We start from the raw sequence: 21,945 nt of genomic DNA, 5'->3' as shown, positions 1-21,945 counted from the left end.
GATCCCTTGACATTTACTCTCATACCCTCAACCACCAGAGCAATCCCTGTAGCTTTGCTCGAACGGCCTCACCTGGACTGCTAAACCTGCCTGGTCTGATTTCATATTGTTCTCATCCAGGAAACCTGGAACACTGATTTCACTGAAGTGCTCTGTAATTCCCTGCCTTTGGGCCTTTACTCATGCCATTTTCTTTGCTTAGAATGGCCTCCCTCTTCCTCTGCCTGCTGGATTCCTACCTGTTCTTTAAAGTCTAACCCAAATGACACCTCTCCCTTTGAAGTCTTCCCCAATTTCTAGTTAGTAACAACACCCCCCTCAGACCTCAAATACCACTTCTCTGTGTTATTAATTGCTGAACACGTGTTATTCTGTTACAGTTCCACCCTTGTGTGTATCCTAACCTTCTACTAGATTGTATGCTCCACTTGGGTAGGGGCTTCATTTTATCCAAACCTGATGTCTCTCCTGGCACCCAGCATTGTGTGCAACACACAGGAGATGTCCATTAAGTGTTGGTTGAATTTTAATTGAGTTCCAATTGGTAAACCAGCTTTGTATTCTGACTTAAGCTACTGGCTGACTTCTCCCTACCCTTATTTCTGTTTTGGACGCTGATAGTAGCTTCCAGCTTGGGCTCCCCAAGTCTCAGTAGAAGGTTTCAGTTGCTGCTTGGGTATGAGATCTTGACAGAGCATAAGTAACTAACAGCAGAAATGAAAGTGTGGATACTATCTCTCGATAAGCATTTAGTGATTGATGACTGTTGCAGAATTCTGGATTTTAAACATAGTGCTGTCACCAACTTGCTGCATGATCTTTGGCAAACAACTTTGTCTTTGTGGGTCTCAGTTCCTTCATCTGTAAAATGGGAATAATGGTATGTAACCAATATCATGTCTGTGAAAACTCTTTGAAAAGTACAGAATATTCTTCTGTACCAGATCCTTCTCTCTATCTGCAAATAATCTATCTTAAAAAACTTCACTTGACCTTGTTAGTTCCTCTAGCTACTCTCCCATTTCTCTCCTTTCTTCTTGAGAATCTGGTCTCAACCTATTGCTTCTTCTCCCTGGCCATTACTTCCTCTTTCAGTCCCTTGAAATTTGGCCTCTTTTTTTTTTTTTACTTAACTGAGGCTGATCTCTCAAAGGGCACCTATCACCTCTTTCCTGCCCAGACTTATGGCCTTTGCTCAGAATACATCATTCTTGATCTTTCCGTGGCATTTGAAACTATTAACCACTTCCTCCTTTTCCATACTTTTTGCTCCCTTGCACCCTTAAAACAGTATTGTTTGATCAGCCTTTGTGTTATTCAAGAACCATTGACATAATTATGTCTGTTTGATAGAAGAGGAGACTGGGACCCAGACAGACTGACTGACTTGTCCAAAGTCACACAAATTGAGGTATTCAGATCCCAGGCTCACTACACCATATTGGATCTCATCCTCCAGACTGGGCGTGACTCCAGTCAGGGGGTTGAGGGATGGGGTATAGATTAGGGTCATGGGGTAGAGAGTAGGGGAGAATGGGATAGGAAGTAGATTAAAAATTATTTCCTCAGTAGGAAATGTGACTTTTCTGGGAAGCAAACATTCTGACTACATAACTTCCAGGCTACTTACCACGGCATTCAAGGCCCTCCACAATCTGGCCCCACCCTCGTTGTCTAACCATTGGCCTTTCTGCTTTCCCACATATCCACCTACCTCAGGGGGTTGTTGTAAGGAAGATACCCAACAAACTTTAAAGAGCCCTGTAAATACGTGTTCAAATTGTTATCTTCCTCTGCATCCATCCTGGACTCTCTCTCACACTTCAAAGCTCATTTCTGTCTCTACTTTCAGTAGTTTTACTGATAAGAGTTTTCCCTGCCTGAAGAGCTTTCCTACCTTCTACCTCACAAGATCCTACTCTTTCTACTCACAGCTCTAGTCTCATTTCTTGACTACCCTGGGCCCTTTTTGAGTCTCCCTTTCTCTGAATTCCCAATGCAACAAAAAGCACTGCCTCGGTGGGGAGTCTCTAGTATTTTTGAATCCTGTCTCCCCAGCCAGACCATATCCTACTAATCAGCACGCCTTTACTAAGCACTGGCCACACATCCAGCCCCATGCTTGGCTACAGTAGTGTGGGTGGGGGGGAGGGGCAGTGCACACATACAGAGACAGGAGAAGATCCAGGACCTGGCCATGAAGAGCTCAAGAAGAGCTACAGAGATGTGAGGCATGATTATTATAACTTTCTTGCTGCTAAAAAGGTGACCCTATGGGTGACCTCGAGGCTCTCGTAGCCCCCTGCCCTAAGGGAAAAAGGGTTGTTTCAAAGAACTCAGGGTGCCCATACTTTTGTAACATCCCCTAATGTTGCTATTTGGATTTTAGTATATTAATTTTGTTTAAAATGGTGCTCACCTCAATTTATTTCTGGCTTCAGGGTTTCAATATGAACTCTTCCCTGTTTTTAGAAAATGTGACAACCAAGAAATATTAGAAAGAACACTGGGCCAAGACTTAGGAGATATGGATGGCTTCTACTGGCTCCGTCACTTACCAGCTATGTGACCAGAAGTAAATCTTTCCCCGTCCCTGAACCTCAGTTTTCTCAGCTGTAAAATGGAGATAACCTATCTCTCAGAGCTCTTGGGAGGAAATAACAAATTGCGCTACCAATGGGGGTTGTTTTAGCTCTGCCACTAACTTCTTGTGTAACTCTGAGCAACTCTCTTCTAGAGCTTAGTTTTCTTCTCTGTAAAGTGAGAGCACTGAGAGGCCGTGTAGCCATTGTAAAAAGAGCACTACACTGGTGGTTTGTAGGCCTGATTTCAAGACCTAGCCTCACCAGTTACTGTGTAACTTCAGGCAAGCTTTTTAATCTCTCTGGCTTTCCGGTTCCTCAACTGTAATAGGAGGGATGTCGGATTGAATGACCTCTAAGGCCCCTTTTAGCTCCAAAATTCTGTGAATCTGTGGGATTGAGAAGCAAATGTTTGCATTGATTACAATGTAACCAGATAAAGCATCTGCTTCCTAAAACAAATGTCTTAATTGGAAACTCTTCCCAGGGCACCAGTAATCACAAAGGATACTTCATAGCTTTAGGGGCAAAAGGAAACTTCTGGACAATTAGAGGGATCAGTACCGTCCCAGAACTGCCAGTCCAGCCTCTTCAGGCTGCCCGAAGAGGCTGCTCTGATCCAGCCGATTAGTTACCTCTTTTATCCAATAATTACTTTGACATTGGAGCCTCTGGAGACATGTTTAACTCCTCACCTAAACCTCCTCTTTGGAAAAATGTCATTAGCTCTTTAATTATCACTGGGGAAAGACTTCTGAACTTCAGCTTCAGCAGCTGGATATCTTGACTTTGTTCTATCTGGGGTTCTCTCTAGATGTGACCTAAAGGTCATAAAGTTTTGAGACTATTTCCTACCCATTTACCTGCCACCCTCCTGGAGCTGGAGTCAAAGGAGCAAAACAACCACCAAAGGCATTCCCAGAGCAGACAGGCCAAGGAAAAAAGCAGGCAGGGCAACTTTAATTTTGCAAGTGGGCTCAGAGCAACAGAATAAATAATGATGTCCTCCATCCTGTTTGCAGACTTTCACATCCATTACTTCATTTGAACCTTCTTGTGAGGTAGGCAGGGCAAGGATTATTCTCTCCATTTGACAGATGAGGAAACTGAGGCTCAGAAAAGATTAGTAGTTCCTCTTCTACTTTAAACCTCACAGTGTCCACTTACTTTCTTCTGAAGGAAGTGACCCTCTTCCTTAGTAAGATTAACACTTCCACTTCTGTTCTTGATCCCATCTCCTTTCTCTTCTGGAAAGTCACTCTAGCATCGATCGCCCATGTCCTGTGTATTATCAATCTGTCCCTTGCTATTGGCTCCTTTCCCTCTATCTATAAACGTGCCCAGTGCTCTCCACTCCTAGAACGAAACAGAATATCCCCTTCCCTTGACCTTCCATACCCTTCAATATACCATCCTTTTACTCTCTTCCTTTTCCATAATAAACTTACACGAAGTTTACACTCATTGCCTTTTCCCCCACCATCCACTCACTCCTCCACCCCTAGCAATCTGGCTTCCAACCCCATCATTCTATGGAAACAGATTTCTGAGGTCACTAATGGCTAAATCCAGTGGCTTTTTATGTTCTCATTCTCCCTGACCTTTTGACAACATTTGACATTGCTGACTTTTCAATATCCTCTTCTTCATTACTTCTATTTTCTGAACTCTTATGGTTCTCCAGTCATCCTCTCCTTCTGCTTTCACTAGTTAACTGTGTTGTGTTTCCCAGTGGCCTGTCTTTGACCCTTTTCTCTACTTTTCCCTTGGCAATTTTATTTACTACTCTGACTTCGGTGATCATCTCTATGTAAATAACTCCCAAATCAACATCATAGATCATAATTTAGAGTTTGGAGACATCTTGAAGGTTTTTAGTCCAACTCCTTTCATTTTCCAGTTGAGGACAGTGAGGCCCAGAGAAGGTAATGCTAGGAGTTACAAACACTTGAAGGTTTGAAAAATCACTTTTCTGGCGTTTGTTCCTCAACAACAACCCTATGAAAGAGATAGGGTTATTATCACATCATTTTATACATGAGGAAAGAGCCTCAGAGAAGTTAAGTGATTTACCCAAGCTCTCACCTAGTCTTCCTTTCTTTGATATCCACTTGGATATTCCCAGCTGCCTACTAGAAACATCCTACTGTTTCCATCCACACCTCTAATTCAGTGTGTCCAAAACTGAATTCATCAACTTTTCTTTAAAACTTGCCCCCTATTCCCCCAACTTCCAGGCACCACTATCCTCCCAAAGAGCCATGTTCAAAAATATCATCATTTTAGACTCTTCTCTATGTCAAGTCCTATTAAATATACCTCTGCAGCATCTCTTGCGTTCACCATCCCTTCCTTTGCCTTCACGTTGCCACCATACTAATTCAGGCCCTTATTTCAGCCTGTACTTTTACACTAAATTTCTGATTGGTCACCCTGCCTTCAATTTTGTTTCTTTTCCATTCTATCTAACACAAAGTTACCTGGATAATCTTTCTGATATGCTGCTCAAAACATTGCTTCTTTATTCAAAACCATTCAGTAGCTCCTCCATACCTACTAAATGTAGCATAAACCCCAGACCCTGACATTCAACACTGTGTACAATCTGACCCCAGTCTACCTTCCTAGCTTTCTTCATGTTACTCTGTTTTATATAATCTGTGTTCCAGTCAAACCAACTACTTCTCTGGTTCTTCTCCTCTCACTTTCTCCTACCTCCATTCCCTTACTCATACTATACTTGTAAAGGACTCCTTTGGGCAGCTAGGTGGCACAGTGCGTAGAGTGCTGGGCTTGGAGTCAGGAAGACTCAACTTCCTGAATTAAAATCTGACCTCAGACATTTATTAACTGTGTGACCCTGGGCAAGTTACTTAACCCTATTTGCCTCAGTTTCCTCATCTATAAAATGAACTGGAGAAGGAAATGGCAAACCACTCCAGTATCTTTGCTAAAAAAAAAAAAAAACAAAAAACCCATATGGGGTCACGATGGGTTGGGTACAACTGAACGACAACAAAAGGATTCCTTTGTCTCTCTTCATCTCTTTTTGGTACCATCACTTAATAATGACATCTGCATATAACACCTTAAGGGTTGTAAGGCAATTTACATACATTATCTCTTTTGATCCTCAGACTAGACCTGTAAGGTAGGTGCTGTTATTTTCCTCATTTTATAGACAAGGAAACTGAGGCTCAGAAAGGTCAGGTGACTTGCCCAGGGTTACACAGCTATTAAAAGTCTCAGGCAGGATTTGAACCCAGATCGTCCTGATTCCAGGCCCAGCATGCTAACCACTTTCACACATTGCTTGAATCCTTGAATCAGAATCCCCTCCCTCATCCTCAGCCTCTTCTTCCTCAAATTTCTTACAGTGCTTTGCTTGGATATCTCCCTTGCACTTAACTCATTTTCTTTGGCATCATAATAATTCATGAATGTCAGTCATTCTATTATGCTATAAGTTCCTTGAAAGCAGAATGTATGTGGTATGTATCTTTGCACTTCCAGTGCCTACCATCACCCCTGTACAGGGACATTTATTTATTGAAACAAAAACAGAGTCATCAAATTCTCTCTATAACTCTTGGCAAAAGATAGGGAAAGACTCCTTTCTGAGCCTATGGGACTTGGGTCTGAGCCCCCCTGGGGCGCTGGGGTAAATGTCTCTGCTTCCATCTCCCTCCTGTCTCTGCTAAGCTGCCTGAGGATGAACAGGCAGCCTTGGGGGCAGGATGGGACCTTCCTGTTAGAACAGTCTTAGTGAGGAAGCCCCCCTAGAGGGCCAGAAGGCTGCTGAGTGATTCACTATATTTTAATCCTTGGTTCCATAGCAAGACTGGCAACTGTACAGGTCGCCCTCAGTCTGCTGCAGACCATGAACAGACAGGAAACCTTTCCCTCCGATGAGGTGTTCCTGAATGCCTCAGATTAAGGGGATTATACAGAGCTACCATCTATCTCCTCTTCCCTTAGGGACCAGGGTCTCAGCAGCCTTTGTTTCCTAGCTTTCCCAGGCCATCAGTGGCTGACTGAAGCTGAACAGGCAGGCAGTCCTAACTGGAGCTGGACAAGTATAATGGCACCGGGATCAGGGAGCTCTGGAACATTTATGTCATATAGGTGGTATACTGGATAGAGTGCTGGGTCTGGAGTCAGGAAGATCTGAGTTAAAATCTAGCTTCAGACACTTACTAGCTATGTGATCCTGGACAAGTCATTTAATTGATGTTTGCCTCAGTTTGCTCAACTATAAAGTGCGTGTAATTAACAACCTACCTTGCAGGGCTGTTGTGAGAATCAAATGAGATAATTTGTAAAGCACTTAGAATAGCACCTGTCACATAACGGCAATCTTGGTAGGACAAAGGTGATTGTGAGACAGAAAGGCAAGCAGACACAGTTGCTACTTCCTCTACCAGACAAGATGGTGGTGGGCCACACGTCTCTAGAACTTATTCCCTAAGCCCTTCTCTCTTGCTCCTGGCATCTCCTTGTACTTTAGTTTGTGTAGGTATGCAAAATGAGAGGGTTGGACATGACAATGGACTAGAAAGGTCTGAATAGTTTCAACAGTTTCTTGGGAAATGGTGCAAGATCTCTGCAGAAAGACTGGATAGAAAGGCAGTGTCACTAGCAGCGGCATAGTGTGCCTATTTCTCTATAGTGCCATCAAAAAAAAAAAAACAAAAACAAAATTAATTAAAACTCATGTTGAAAGAATTATAGGGAGAGAGACACACTAAGATCTACAGAATTCTTCAAAATCTTTCTCATGTTTTTTTTTGGGGGGGGGTGCAGTTTGGCCATGGTGACTTCCTTTGAGAGAGAGGAATAATAATAATGTAATAATTCACCTTTACATAGCATGCTAAGGTCATTCCAAAATGCTTTCAACATAGTTAGACTGAATGTTATTATCTCTAAATCTCAGAGAAATGCCTCTGTGTGTGTGTGTGTGTGTGTGTGTGTGTGTGAGAGAGAGAGAGAGAGAGAGAGAGAGAGAGAGAGAGAGAGAGAGAGGGGGGCAATTAAAGTTAAGTGACTTGCCCAGAGTCACACTAGCTGTTATGTGTAATGTTATGTGTCTTGAAGCTGGATTTGAACTCAGGTCCTCTTGACTCCAGGGCCGATGCTCTATCGACTTAGCCACCTAGCTGTCCCAGTGAGACGACTTTTGCATTGTTACAGAACAGTAAGTGTCAGAGTGAGGATTTGAAGTTGGGTTTCTCTTCTGACCTCAAGTTCAGTTTTCAGCCATTTAAGATGGGAAGCAAGCTTGAGTTTGAAGGTTTGGTTTTTTTTTTCTAGGCAATTAGGGTTAAGTGACTTGCCCAGGGTCACACAGCTAGTAAGTGTCAAGTGTTTGGTCTGAAGCCTGGTTTTGAACTCAGGTCCTCCTGACTTCAGGGCCAGTGCTCTCTAGCTGCCCCTGAGTTTGAAGGTTTGGAACAAGATAAAAGTGCACCCTGGAAGACCAGGGACCTCTTCCTTCACCGTGGAAAAATCTGATAAATACCTGTTGGTTAAATCCTGGTTATTTTGATTACTGACATCCTGTTGAATATAATTTGTTTTGCATTTCAATTTTTTAATGTTAAAAAGTTGCCCAACCTACTCGATCAAGGAAAGAAGCAGTTGTGCTGAGTGGAAAAGAAAATATTCCTGTCTTCTGTTCATAAGCACTGGATGAAAATGGGTGATTTAGGCATTGTAGAGTAAGTCCTAATTAACCAGGCTGGAGGTAAGGAGGAGTTTCCCAGAGTTTCCATTGTGAATGTCCATTTCCAAGATCTAAGTAGTCTGGGGTAGAGACTTGTCTGAGCTTGCAATGTTATTACTTACTCTTCCTCTTTTAACCCTTACTCTTTTAGCTCCCCTTCCCAACTCCACCTTCCCAAAGTCCATAGTGCCAGCTGGGGAAATTGTTTGACTTTTCATACTACGAACATAGATTAATCACTCTGCTGGACAACATGACATTCTATCTCCCTTCTTTGGCTTAGCCTTGACTGTCCCCATGCCTGGAATGTTCTCTCTCATCTCTTAATTTTTTCCTTGGCTTCCTTCAAGTATCATCTCAATTCCACCTTCTGTGGAAGGCTTTTTTTGTCTCCCCAACACTGTTAGTGCCCCCTTTGTTTGTAACCCTAGAGCTCGGCATAGTTTCCAGAACACAGTAAGAACTTAATAAATGCTTGTTGACTTGACTAGCTGGGAGTTTGCATGAAACAAGCTTGAATGCTCCTTCTTAGACCATAGAGTAACATCCAACTGAGTACAAGGTTAGATTCTTCAAAGCTCTTTGCAGCCAAGGAAATGAAGACATTCTTGAAATAGGTTATAGATTATATAAATCATGTTTTTTTTTAAGTTGTGGGAATATGAGGAAGTAAAACTATGTTTAACTGATTAACAACCTTCTCTGTTTTCTCTCCCCCATATCCATCTGTCCAAATCTACCCATCCTTGAAGACCCCTCCCCAGCTTCAGCTCTGCCTTTTCCATGAAGCTGCCTCTTTCTTGCAAGAATCTGAGAAGATCCTCTGAGCTCCTAAAGCACTGTATTTGTTTACCACATAAACACTACTCTGTGTGTATATGTCTTATTTATTATGACCAAGATTGATTGATCAATCAAATGACTGTTCTCAGTCTCTCCCAAGTGGGGCCAGTTCACCTTCCTAAGGCAGCCCTGTGGCTCCCCACTTCAGAGGGGCTCACCATATTGGTTGTTGGAATTAGTGTGGACACCCAAGTAGCTTTAGCTCTACTACTTGAAATCAAACAATCCACCAGACTTAACTTCCTCAGTAGCAGGAATTAGAAGCGTGTAACACTATGCCCAATCGGACATGACTGAAATGCCTGAACAACAACAAAAACAAGACCATATCCAGCTGAAGTTGAATTTATATGAGATGCAAGGATGGTTCATTAGGGAAATAAGCAATATTATTAATTATTTGCATTAAAAAACAAAAGCATACAAAACCACAGAGTTATCTCAATAGATGTAGGGGGAAAAAGCCTTTGACAAAGTATAGTACTCATTTATTAAAACCCTACAAAGTATGGGTATAGGGGAACTTTTTTACATCATAAACAGTATCAATCTAAAACCAAAAGCAAGCACCATACGCAATGGGGATAACTGCCCCAGAAAATATAGGAGTAGAGCAAGGACGCTCACTTTTCCCACTATTATTTGGTATTGGTCTAGAAATGATGGCAATAGCAATAAAACTAGAGAAAGAACTTAAAGATGTAAAGACAGGCAAAGAGGAGATGAAACTATCCCTGTTTTTGATAATATGATGGTTTATTCACAAAATCTTTGGGAATCAAAAAGATACTGAGACAATTAATAGCTTCAGTAAAGCCTCAAAATTGGCAGACATTATATAGTAACAACAAAAGGCAATAACAGAAGAGGGAATAACAGAAAGGGAAATCCCATTTAAAATGACTACAAAAATGCATAAAATATTTGAGGATCAATCTACCAAAGGACATAAAATACTTGATTAGATTAAATTACTAAGTATTCCTTAAAGAAAGAAAGAACAACTTAAATAGCTATAATAATATTCAGTGCTCACAGCTGGGCTATGCCAATATAATAATATCAAAGCTACTAAAGTTAATTTGCAGTTTTAATGCTATAACCATCAAACTATCAAAGGGATACTTTACAAAACTTGATTAAAAATAGTAATAAAATTCATTTGGAGAAACAGAAGATTTTGGATATCAAGGGAAATACGAAAAAAAGGTAGGAATGAAGAGGAATAGGACTTCCAGACTTCAAACTATATTAGAAAACAGCAGGCATCAAAATTATTTGGTATTTGTTGGAGAACAGAGAAATAATAGCTCAACAGAACAAACTAGACAAGGAAGAATCAGAAACAACGGACCTCAATAATCCAGTGTTCGATAAACTAGAAAACATAAATTACTTAAGAAAGAACTCTCTATTTGATAAAATCTGCTAGGAAAATTAGACAGTAGCATGGCAAAATTAGGCTCAGAGCAACATCTAATGCAATATTCTACAATAAAGTCTAAATGAGTACATAGCCTTAATATTAAAAATCATACCATAAAAATTAGAAAAGAAGCAGATCATATATCTTTTACAGCGATGTGTAGGAAATGTATTTTTAACCAAACAAGGGAGAAAGGCAATTATAAAAGATAAAACAAGTAACTTTGATTATGCAAAACCTAAAAGCTTCTGAACAAACAAAAGGAAACTGGTCGAATGCGGAAAAAAAATCTTTGTTTCATATTTTTCAGATAAAGTTTTAGTATCAAAGATATATAGACAACTAACATGTATGTTTAATACTAAAAGCCATTCCATGATAGATAAGGGGTCAAAGAACAATGAACAAACATTTTTCAAAAGAAGAGTTTTAAACTACTAACAACTTTATGAAAAAATGTTCCAAATCACTGAGTGAGAGAAATATAGATTAAAACAACCCTGAGGCTGGAAGCACTATTAATCAGTACAACAATTTTGGAAAGCAAATTAGAATTATGCAAATAAAATTACTAAAATGCCAATATCCTTTGACCCAGAGACTCCACTACTACTAGGCTTATCCTTCAAAAAGGTTATTGATAATAAGAAAGTCTCCCTGCACATCAAAATATTTACAGTAATTCTTTGTGATAGCAAAGAATTGGAAACAAAAACAAATTGTAGTACATGAATGTAATGGAATATTATTGTGGTGTAAGACATGAAAAATATAATGAATACCAAGAAGCATGGAAAGACTTACATGAATTGATGAAAACTGAAGTAAACAGAGCCAAGAAAGCAGCATATATAATGACTAGAACAATGTAAATGGAAAGAACAATCAAAATAAGCAAAAGTGAATGCTCGAAGATAACAAAGAGTGAGTATGGTACCAAAGAAGGGAAATAAGAAAACACCATTAACCCAATCCTTTGCTGAAGTGGGAGGTCCATAGGTATGGTAAATTGCATCTATTTTCAAACTTTTTTGATTTATTGTTAGGTTTTGCTGATTTTTCCTCTAATTTTTATTTTGAGATATTATTTGTTATATGGTATGTCCCTCTGGTAGGAGGAGGGGGAGGGAATACTGGGAGAAATTCTGGTGCTATCAAAAAAAACCCCAAAATATAGCAATAAAAATTATTCTTAACAAAGATTTTGGCAATCCTGAAGTGAACAGTTTCAGTAAGTAGGAAGCAAATTACAAGTGGTTGAAAATTGAGTAGGGGATGAGGAAGTGAAGGGCGAATGTAGAGGATTCTTTCTATAAGTCTGGAATGAAAAGGGAAAAGAGATATAGAATGTTAGCATGAGAGTATTGCAAAGTGTAGTGAAAGGGTTTTTTTCCCTTTTTTTAATGAATGGGACAGACCTGAGCATGTTTGCTGGCAATCAGAAAAGAGTTGGTAGGGAGAGACTGAAATTAAGTCGAAGAAAATCTAATAGACAGATATGAGGTACTCCCTGAAATCAGATAACTGAATATCTTCTCTTTTCAGCAGATTGTAGCCACCCAGAATATTGTGTGAACTTGAGTTCTCTATCAGCTGTGGTAACCCTCCAAACATCAAGAAATGTACTTTTAGTACAAAGTGCTAAGTTCCCCTATAGCAAATAAGGTATGCAGAGAGCTCACACCTCCTTAAAATCAGTCTCCATCTATTGTCTCCATCGGATGCCTTGATGAGAAGGAGGAACTATGAGGATGCCCTGCCAGATAAAGGGAAGGTTTTCCTTTGCACCAGATCAACACGTCACATTGACCACAATGCCAATGATCTTTGCCATTTCTAGCTCTCCTTCCAGGCCACAGCCAGGAAGAAAAAAGTCAAGAGATGGTTACTAGTCTGGGCTAGTGATTTTCTGCAGGCCTACTTCATCATACCCAATGAGGCTCAAATGGCATGAAAAACAAAAACAAAAACAAAAAAAATCTTGATCCTGAATTCCCTTTTTTATTGGAAGGGGGAGGGGAGGGAATAAACATTTATATAATTCCTACTATGTGCCAGGTGCTGTGCTTAGCACTTTACAAATATTATCTCATTTAATCCTTAAAACAACCCTGCAAAGTAGATGCTGTTATTTATTATCCCCATTTTACAGCTGAGGAAACTGAAGCAAACAGCTGTTAAATGACTTACCCAGGACCACATAGCTGGTAAGTATCGGAGGCTGGATTTGAACTCAGATCTTCCTAACTCCAGGCACAGTGCTTCATCCACTGAGATACCCAGCTGCCTCTCCAGACTGACAGATTTGTAAAAAGCTGGTGCTTTCAGGAAATCTGTTCCATTTAAACAGGGCCTGAGATGATCAGCCAGCCACTCATTCCTCTGTTTTAGTACCAACTTGCTTTTCAACAGTATACAGATTTTAACGTATTATGGTTTGCTTAATAAATTAGACATTTTGCTATATTAAGGTGTGCTACCCCCCCATTCACACATTACTCCTTTCTCACTTCTTGCCCAGCCTTTTTTAATAGTGACCTCCTTCAGTTCCTAGATTCAGTGTCTCTCTTAGCCAGATGCCTGCCCACTTCCAGGATCTCAGACAATAAGCCCCTACTTCTTCCTCCTCCTCTCCTGATGACCTTAATGAGCAGGTAGGGCAGAGAGAGACCTATAAGAAGTTTGTAGTGAAGGAGTCCTCACCTACTTATCTCTGCAAGTGGATACAGGGAAGCACTGGGGTGGGAGAAAGCTTCTGCTGATAGACGCTCTGACAAAATGTCTTATTTAAAAGACAAATGAGAAGAGTCAGGGCTGCATGGAGAGGCCTGGCAAAAGGAGACCTTCCCTCAAACCTCTCCCCTTCCATTATCCCCCCTCACTGAGGTCACAAGGACCCAATTTCACTCTAAGGAACTTGTCAGTACAAGAGACAAAGAAATATATCATTCAGGCCATCAAAGACAGAGTAAGCCCCCTGGCCACTGTCGCTACTGACAGACCAACCAACCCATCCGTAAATGCTAGTGTATTTCAGGCTCAGTCTTTTAATGATGATGATGATGATAGCTAGAATGTATATAGTGCCTATTACTTCTAGGCATTGTGCTAAGCACTTCATAAATATTATTTCATTTGATCCTCATAACCCTGGAAAGTAAGTGCTATGATTCTCCCCAATTACAGTTGAGGAAACTGAGGCAGACAGAAGTTACATGACTCGCCCAGGGTCACACAGCTAGTAAATGTCTGAGGCTGGATTTGAACTCAGGGGCTTCCTGACTCTAGGCCCAGTGCTCTATGCCACTACATCTTTTCTCATGTGTTCATAGTCAGACTCAAGAGAGGCCACAGGTTCATAGGATCATAAATTTAGGGATGGAAAGGATCTTAGAGGCTATTTTTATAACTTTATCATTGTGAAGATGAGGAGAGTGAGACCCAGAAAGGTTAGGTCCAAGGTTCCACAGGCAATATTTGAATCCAAATCCGAGGCACTGTGGGCTAAGGTATTTCAGAAAAAGCCTGTTAAACTCATCCTGGTTGCCTAGATTAGACTCTGTGCTGCTGATGAAATGAATCAATAAGACAAATTGTCTGTGTCTATGTGTGTGCATCCACATTAGGGGGCTCTTTCCAAAGAAGCACTTTCATTAGAGGCAATATTCTAAACTTGAGTTCCACTGGAAAGTGCACTTGTACCGATAGCTCACAGATGCTCAGATTCCTTAAGACTCTGGCTAATATGTCAGATCTTTAATACACCTTGTTTTTGGATGAAAAAAAAAGTGCACTTGTTCAGGCAGCATTCCCAGCACATCAGGTGTGGGAGAGGAGGCAAATTCAATTTCCTAAACACAGCAAGAGACAACTTTGCTGAAGTTTGCATCAAAGAACCTGGACTCTGCCTCTAAACCTCTGTGTCATCTTGGGTAATGCACAAGCAGATGCGGATAGAGGGCTAGGCCTAGAGTCTGGAAGACTCTTCTTCCTGAGTTCAAATCTAGCCTCAGATACTTAGTAGCTGTGTGGCCTTGGGCAAGTCATTTAACCCTGTTTGCTTTAGTTTCTCCACCTGTAAAAAGAGCTGGAAAAGGCCAAGAAAACCCCAAATAGGGTCATGAAGAATCAAATATGGCAGAACAACAAGAACACCTAGGGTAAATCCCTTACCCTTTCTAGACCTCAATTTTATTATCTATAAAATTAAGAGGTTGGATTAAATGACCTCTGAGGTCAATTCTGGGTCTAAATCTATGATGCTATGATTGAACTTTGACTGTAGAGCCAAAAAGGACATTTCTTCCTACAGGAGGGTAGCAAGCTTAACTTTTCACCCTCATCCACGGAGACAGAAGCACTGTTGTCACTCAGTGTTTTAATCTAATCCTTTAAGGGGTCTTGACTTCTGTATAGTGTATATGTATATGTGTGTGTATACACACACACACACACACACACACACACACGTGTGTGTATACTTGAGTACCTCCTTCCAGTGGCTCAATCACAATGTTTCTCATCCTTTGATTCTTATAATAATTGCGGACATTTATATAGCTCTTTAAAGTTTGTAAAACATTTCACACGTTATCTTATTTGTTCCTACATAGTTCTATTATTGTTTCCCCATTTTACAGGTTACAAAACAGACTCAGAGAGATCAAGTGATTTGCCCCTAATCTCACTTGATTAGATACAGGCTCTGAAGCAAGGTCTCACCCAATGCTAGGTCCAGTGTTCTTTCAAGTACACAACACTACCCTCTTTTCATGTTCTTCCATAGGTCCTCTTTAAATGATCTATGTAATGTTTTCAACAGCTTTTCTAAGTCATAGCTTTGATTTGTAGTTATTCATGACTAGATTTCATATAAAGTCATTGACCTTTCATAGAATCATAGAAAATGTAATGTTCGAGTGATTAGAGATTAAAAGAGCCTCTTTCTTGTTGTTTAATTGTGTCTGACTCTTCGTGTTCCTATGGACCATACTGCCCATGGGGTTTTCTTGGCAAAGATACTAGAGTAGTTTGCATTTCCTTCTCCAGTTTTATGCAGACAGGGGTTAAGTGACTTGCCTCAAAAGAACAGGGCAATCTCTCAACAGAGATTTCTAAAGAGATAAAGATTTAGCATAACCTCCCCTCAAAAAAATATCCCACCTCAATGGAGCTCCCAAAGAGAAGGAAGTCCTGGCTGGTGATCCTGGGGAACATTGACTGGTTAGTGTTACAAAGTGAGTCTTGGTCTCACACAGATAGTAAGCTTCTAATCATATTTGAACTTTGGTATTTTTGATTCCAGGACTGGTGCTCTACCCACTGTGCCACCTAGCTGCCCCTCTAGTCAATTCTATTTTTATAAATGGGGAAACAAAGGCCCAGAGTGGGATCTACCTAAGATTATACAATGGACTGTTGGATCAAAGATGAGAAACCCAGGCTCCTGACTTCCTAATGCAAGTCAGGAATTATTCTGATTTAGGTATTCTTTTTGAGAAAAATTAATTAACATTTAAGTTAGCATTGTGATAATGATATTTTCTTGAAATTGTATAGTACACATGATTTTCACATACTTTCCCTCATTCTATGTCTTTATTTACACAAATACCTTACTTACTGGGATGCTGTGGAGGCAGAGGAGAAACTAGGAAACAGTCTGTTATTCAGTCCTTTCAGTTGTATCTGATACTTCATGACCCCATTTGGGGTTTTCTTGGCAAAGATACTGGAGTTGTTTGCCATTTCTTTCTCCAACTTATTTTACAGATGAGGAAACTGAGGCAAATAGGGTTAAATGATTTGCCCAGGGTCACACAGCTAGAGAGTGTGTGACGTCACATTTGAATTCAGGTCTTCCTGACGCCAGCTCAGCACTCTATCCACTGCGCCACCTAGTTGCCTGAACAGGCTATAGTGTATATGTATATATGTGTGTGTGTGTGTACATATACACACACACACACACACACACACACACATATACATATATACACGTGTGTATATATATGTATATAAATACATATATATGTAGTCTGTAGTACATATACACATACAACTATATATATGTGTGTATATACATATATATATATATATAAATATAAGATTCTTTCAATTATATTTAGCTCAAACTAGGCTACTGGTATTGCTGACCACTTAAGAACTAGAAAATAATCTGTAATTTATAAACAAATAGTCTTCCTAAAATTCTTCCTGGTGGCTAGATACTTGCCAGCCCTACTTGCCAGCCCCCCCTCCTTCTCCAGATCACTATGTATGGAGGGTGAGGTGGGAGAGGGAGTGGGACCTGTAGTATCATTGGCATAAGGAACTCTCAGTGAGGAAATTCTCCTGACCAATGTATACCAAATACCTGCTTTGCACCTTGGGATCTTTAAGAGTTGCCCTGAGCATTGAAAGGTTAAAGGACTGCCAGCTGGGTCAGAGGTAGAAACCTTGATTCCAGGGCTAACTTGAGGCTGTTTCTATCTATTACGTATACTGTCTCTTTGTAAATACTTTCTATTAACTTGTGCTTCTATCTATTACACATACTGTCCCTTTATATCTACTTCCCATTAACTCCTGCATTTGTTGCATCTGCCCAGAAGAAAGCAAGCTCTGTGAACGCTTTGACTTTGACTGTTCAGTTTTTGTCCTTGTTTCAGCTAGCGGAGTGCTAGCTTTATGCATAGCCACCATTTGGTAGTTCCTTGGATTAAGATGATAATAGCTTAAACACTCCTCCCTATAACTTTAATTACACTATCAATTCCTTCAGGATCACATATAAAATCCTCTGGTTTTCAAAGCCCTCTATAACCTGGCTCCCTCCTATCTTCCCAGTCTTCTTATACAGTTTACCCTCCTCCCTCCACCCCATACTCTGTGGTCTGATAACACTGGCTTCCTTGCTGCTTCTCACACAAAACACTTCATTTCTAAGCTCTGGATATTTTCACTGGCTGTCCCCCATGCCTGGAATTCTCTCCCTCTTCCTCTCTGTCTCCTAGCCTCTGTGGCTCCCTTCAAGTCCCAGCTAAGATTTCATGTTTTACAAAAAGTCTTTTCCCATCCCTCCTAATGCTAGTGCCTCTTCCCTGTTGATGATCTTCAATGTATCCTGCATTATATGTCTCATATGTACATAGTTGTTTGCATAGTTTCCCCCATCAGACTGAGATCTTTGAGAGCAAATATAATTTTTTGCCTATTTAAAAATAAATGTTTGTTGACTGATATTTTTCTCTGAAGATAGTGCACTATCTAGGGTAAAGAAGGGTGAAAGTCACCAACCTCTTCTGAATGATGACTAATTTCAAATTAGTAGAGTCTGAATTAATGAGATTTTATTGTACTATGGGACAATTGGGCATACACCCACTTTAAGAAAACAAGGTCTATGGTGATTTAAATGTCCAAAAACTAGGAGATTATCTACGAATCTTTCTGAAGATTCTTAGTTATTAACAGACCTGCCGCCAAATTCCTTTAAGTAATAGGCTTCCTTGGTGCATTATAAACAGGAATCAATTATATACATTTTGCAGGAATACATACATTATGCCAAGATGAGATCATGTATACATACACGAGTTCACAAGGTGAAGAGCTGGAAAACACTTTAGAGATAATCTTCTAGTCCAACCCCCTCCTTTTGCAAATAAGAAAATTGAGACCCAAGTGATTTGTCCCAAGTCAGAAGAGTAGTAAGTAGCAGAGCCCAGCTCTACAGTGGAAGTATTCCACTTCAGTGTACACCAAAGACCTTAAAAGTATCAAACAGATTTGCCCAATCCATCCCAGCACAGGAGACCCACACATACAGATTCCAATTCCTAGACATTACATAGGGATGGGAAGGGTATGCGGATGGCTTTTTCACTAACAGCTGTCCTAAGAAAAAAGGCCAGGTACCAACTAATGAAAAGTAATGGAAGATAGAGAGAATGAAATTTCTCTCAAAAGGATCCCTCACACAGACACAGACACAGAAACACACACACAAATACACCTTACTGGCTGGGCATTTATGATCTACTTCCCAGGTATCCCGAAACAGAGCAGCCAGCTGGCCTAGCCTGGGTGCCCTAACACTGAGGAGGGAAAAGGGTGTGTTCTTGGCAGAGGCCTTCTGCCATAATAGCTGGGCTCCTAGCAGACTCTGGCTCTTACCCTGCTGTTTTGCACATCTCTGAAACTGTACTGAAATCAAAGATTCCACTGTAAGTACTAATGCCTGCACAGACATAGCAGGAACTGCTCCCATCCTCCTCCAGCCCCTACTCTGCATATTTATCAAAAGCAAACCCCATCAGAAAGCCAAGTTTCCCAGAATGCAAAATTCCTCAAAGCCTATAAATTGTAATTTATAAAGCCTTTTTAGTTTCAGAAGTGATAGAAGTAACTCCCAGTTTTAATTCTGGTCCTTCTGAGTGGAGCTAGGAAAGAATTCTTCAATCGGAATTTTTAATCACCTTGCTTGGCACAACCTCTCGGCCCTGCTCAAACCTTCAAAGGGTTAGATAGATCCCGACTTTGGAACCGAGGTGAAGTTCTCTGACTTGTTTAGCCCCAGTGATCTCACTAGAAATAGGGCCTGTATCAGTGTGGGCGATGGCTCCTAAAATAAAAAGGCTCTGGAGAAATCAAGAAGTCCCCTGCACAGAAAGCTGTATGATGGGGAAGAAGAGTTGGTCGGGGGTTCATTTTTCCGTTCTGTCCCTTGTATCCGTGGTTCCCCTGCTGAAAACAGGGTCTGAGGACGCTTACAGAAAGTTGGGACTCCTGGAAGTGCAGCAGGCTCCTAGCCGGGTTTGGGCCCAGGACTCTTCTTTCCTAGAATCTTTTTTATTTTTCCATCTTTGGTGAGCAAGTGTTCTCCACCTGTCAGCATACAGTTAGAGCCAAAGAGCCCCGAAGCGCTAGGCAGAGTGAGGAGAAGAGATAAACTTAAAGGGAAGACTTACCAGCGGTTGCCCAGCCCCCGTGACCGCTCCAGCTCCAGTCCCTGCTCCGGCTCCTGTCCCAGCCCCGGCTCCGGCTCCAGCTCCAGCTCCAGCTCCAGCTCCTGCACTTACTCCGTTGGCCGGGTAGTGCACCAGCAGATTGTAGCCCGAATACACAGACTCTTTGTACATCCCGACGCCGCTGCCGTCCTGGGCCTTGAGGCCTGAGAAACCAGAGGCTGTAAGTCACACCGCCCCTCTGGAAGTGTTCAGGGGGAGGGGGAGAAGAAGGGGATCTTTCTGCTTTTCTTAAGATAAATATTTTTTAAAATAAGTTGCCATCCGGGTTCCTGGGGTGTGTGGAGTCAGTGAAAGCAGAAGAATGGGAAGGGGGATCCGCCTGGGAAAAGGTGTCTGTCTTGGGGACCCTGAAAAATCACCCAACTTCGCAGCCTTGGATCCCCAAGTGATCGCCCATCCCCAATCCCCTCCCTGGCCAGCTACTGTGTCCCCAACTTTTTCCCCCAAGAAGCACCTCAGCGTTTCAGTCACCTGGGGTGGAGGTTGGGGGGAGTGGGTCTGTTTATTCTTAAGAAAGGTCAGTGGACAGGAAATGACTCTGTCGGGGTGGGGTGCCCCGAGGCCTGAAAGCCCGCCCCCAACAGTCCCCCATCTAAGCCTTTCTGACAACTCTCCACTTTGATTTGGGGGGAAGGAGGCACAGCTCTTCTACATCCCTCCGGCGGTCCCCGCCCCCTCCCAGGGGCCCTGAAGTGCTGCTGCTGCTGATGGTGGCAGTAAGTTGAAAGTCAGTGGGTGGGCCTGAATGGTCTCCATACTCACCTTCTTCCAAGGCATCTGGGAGTTTGTCCTGATACAGCCTCTGGGAGTTCTGAGCTCTCCGGAGCGCCTGAGAGAGAGGAGGGGGCAAAGACGAGAGGGACAGTCACCGAGAGAAAGAGAAATAGAGAGAAAAGGACAGAGGAAAAGAGAGACACAGAGACAAAGAGACAAGAAAAAGAAATTGATACATATATGTGAGACAGAAAGACAGAGACAGCCACCAATATCGAGGGAGACAAGCAGAATAAGAGAGCGCGGGGGAGGGAGAGTGGCAGAGGAGGGAAAGAGAACCGGGGCAGGGCAGAGACAGAGGCGAGGGTCAGGGTGGGGGGGGGAGACTCCAGAGTAAGAAGAGAGCACCCAAGACTGCTCAGGAGGCGCGGGAGGCACTCTCTGTAGCGCCCCGGCTCCCCCCAGCTACCCAGCAGCCCCCGCCTCGGCTTCCCCCTCACCTCTGTCTGGCCCGGGCCGCTCCCGGCTTGGCCGCTGCTGCCGGCGCCTTCGGACTCGTTGACCAGCGAGGACTTGAGGTCAGCCAGATCCCGCTCGGGGAAGCCCCCCTGGGGAATCTTCTCCTCCTGCTCGCCCTCATCCTTGAAGGCTAGCATCTCGTCTGTTGCGCCCAGGTCGTCCCCGCTGCCACCGCCTCCGCCCAACTGGGGCATGATCGGGCTGGGGCCGCGGGGCTCTCGCTCCCGCTCTCTCTCCGCTGGGGTTCACTTTTCCACTCCGAACTGCCTGTGAATAACTTCTGGGGCACCCTCGGGGCCTGTGCGGGGAGGTAGTGGGGAGGGTCCTTTCTCCGCGCCTCTGCCCGGGAGGGCTGAGGTTGACCCGTGTGTAGCCCGCGCCGGCGCCCGGCTCCCCCGGGCCTGGGGGAGGGTAAGGGCTAGAAGTGGGGGCTCTGTGAAGAAGCAAGCGGGAGGGCTGGTCAGACTAGAGGCTGGAGGTGCGGTAGCAGCTGGAGGCGCGGGAGGCTCGGAGTGCTGCCGGAGCTCCTGGAGAGCTCAGAGCTCCAGACATCAAAGGCGCCGCCGATGATTGACAGAGGCGGGGCGGGGCACGAGGGGAAGGGGCGGGGCTAGGGGCCCGGACACTAACTCAAAGAAGGTGGAAGGGAGGAGTAGCCTTAAAGGGCCAGTGCTCCCAGAGTGTCTGCTTGGGGAGGTTGTGGAGACACGGGGAGGGGTTCTGTGTAGGAAGGTGTGCTGAGGAAGGAAGGGTTCAGTTGTTGGAGGCAAGCTCAGCCCTAGCTGAGTACCCCTTTCTCTTCCCACAGATTCTGGGAGACTTTTCGCGACTCCCAGGGTCACCAGGTCGGGAGGATAGAAGGGGAAGAGGGAGGAGACTGTGCCTTGATGGACGATTGGAAGGAAGGTGGGTGGGGGAGGCAGTGACTTCCAGAGCCTAGGAGTCTCGTTTGTGAAAGGCTGCAAGACGGTTTCTCTGTCTCTGTGTGTATGAGCGTCTGCATGTCAGATACAGTCACTTTCATACAGCCTCTATGCGTGGGGGTCATGCGCACAGAGTGTGTGTGTGTGTGTGTGTGTGTGTGTGTGTGTGTGTGTGTGTGTG

General features: G+C 42.8%; 1 protein-coding gene across 4 annotated transcripts in view; it reads right to left on the bottom strand.

The window, feature by feature from the left end:
* Window positions 1-21,364, bottom strand: part of TCF7 (transcription factor 7) — a 122,528-nt gene extending 101,164 nt beyond the window's left edge. For all 4 annotated transcript variants that reach the window (XM_027849183.1, XM_027849180.1, XM_027849182.1 and 1 more), the window contains exons 1-3: window positions 20,823-21,364; window positions 20,371-20,437; window positions 19,549-19,751 (exon numbers count right to left, since the gene is read on the bottom strand). In XM_027849183.1, the coding sequence (XP_027704984.1) occupies window positions 19,549-19,751; window positions 20,371-20,437; window positions 20,823-21,035 (483 nt within the window). In that variant the 5' untranslated portion in view covers window positions 21,036-21,364. The remainder of the gene's footprint in view (window positions 1-19,548; window positions 19,752-20,370; window positions 20,438-20,822) is intronic.
* Between the last annotated feature and the right edge of the window lie 581 nt (window positions 21,365-21,945).

The sequence above is a fragment of the Vombatus ursinus genome, unplaced genomic scaffold (genome assembly GCF_900497805.2).
Source record: "Vombatus ursinus unplaced genomic scaffold, bare-nosed wombat genome assembly UNPS02007284.1, whole genome shotgun sequence".
Taxonomy (NCBI): Eukaryota; Metazoa; Chordata; class Mammalia; order Diprotodontia; family Vombatidae; genus Vombatus; species Vombatus ursinus.
Note: the sequence above shows the minus strand (reverse complement) of the source record. Positions and strands in the feature narration are given on the sequence as shown.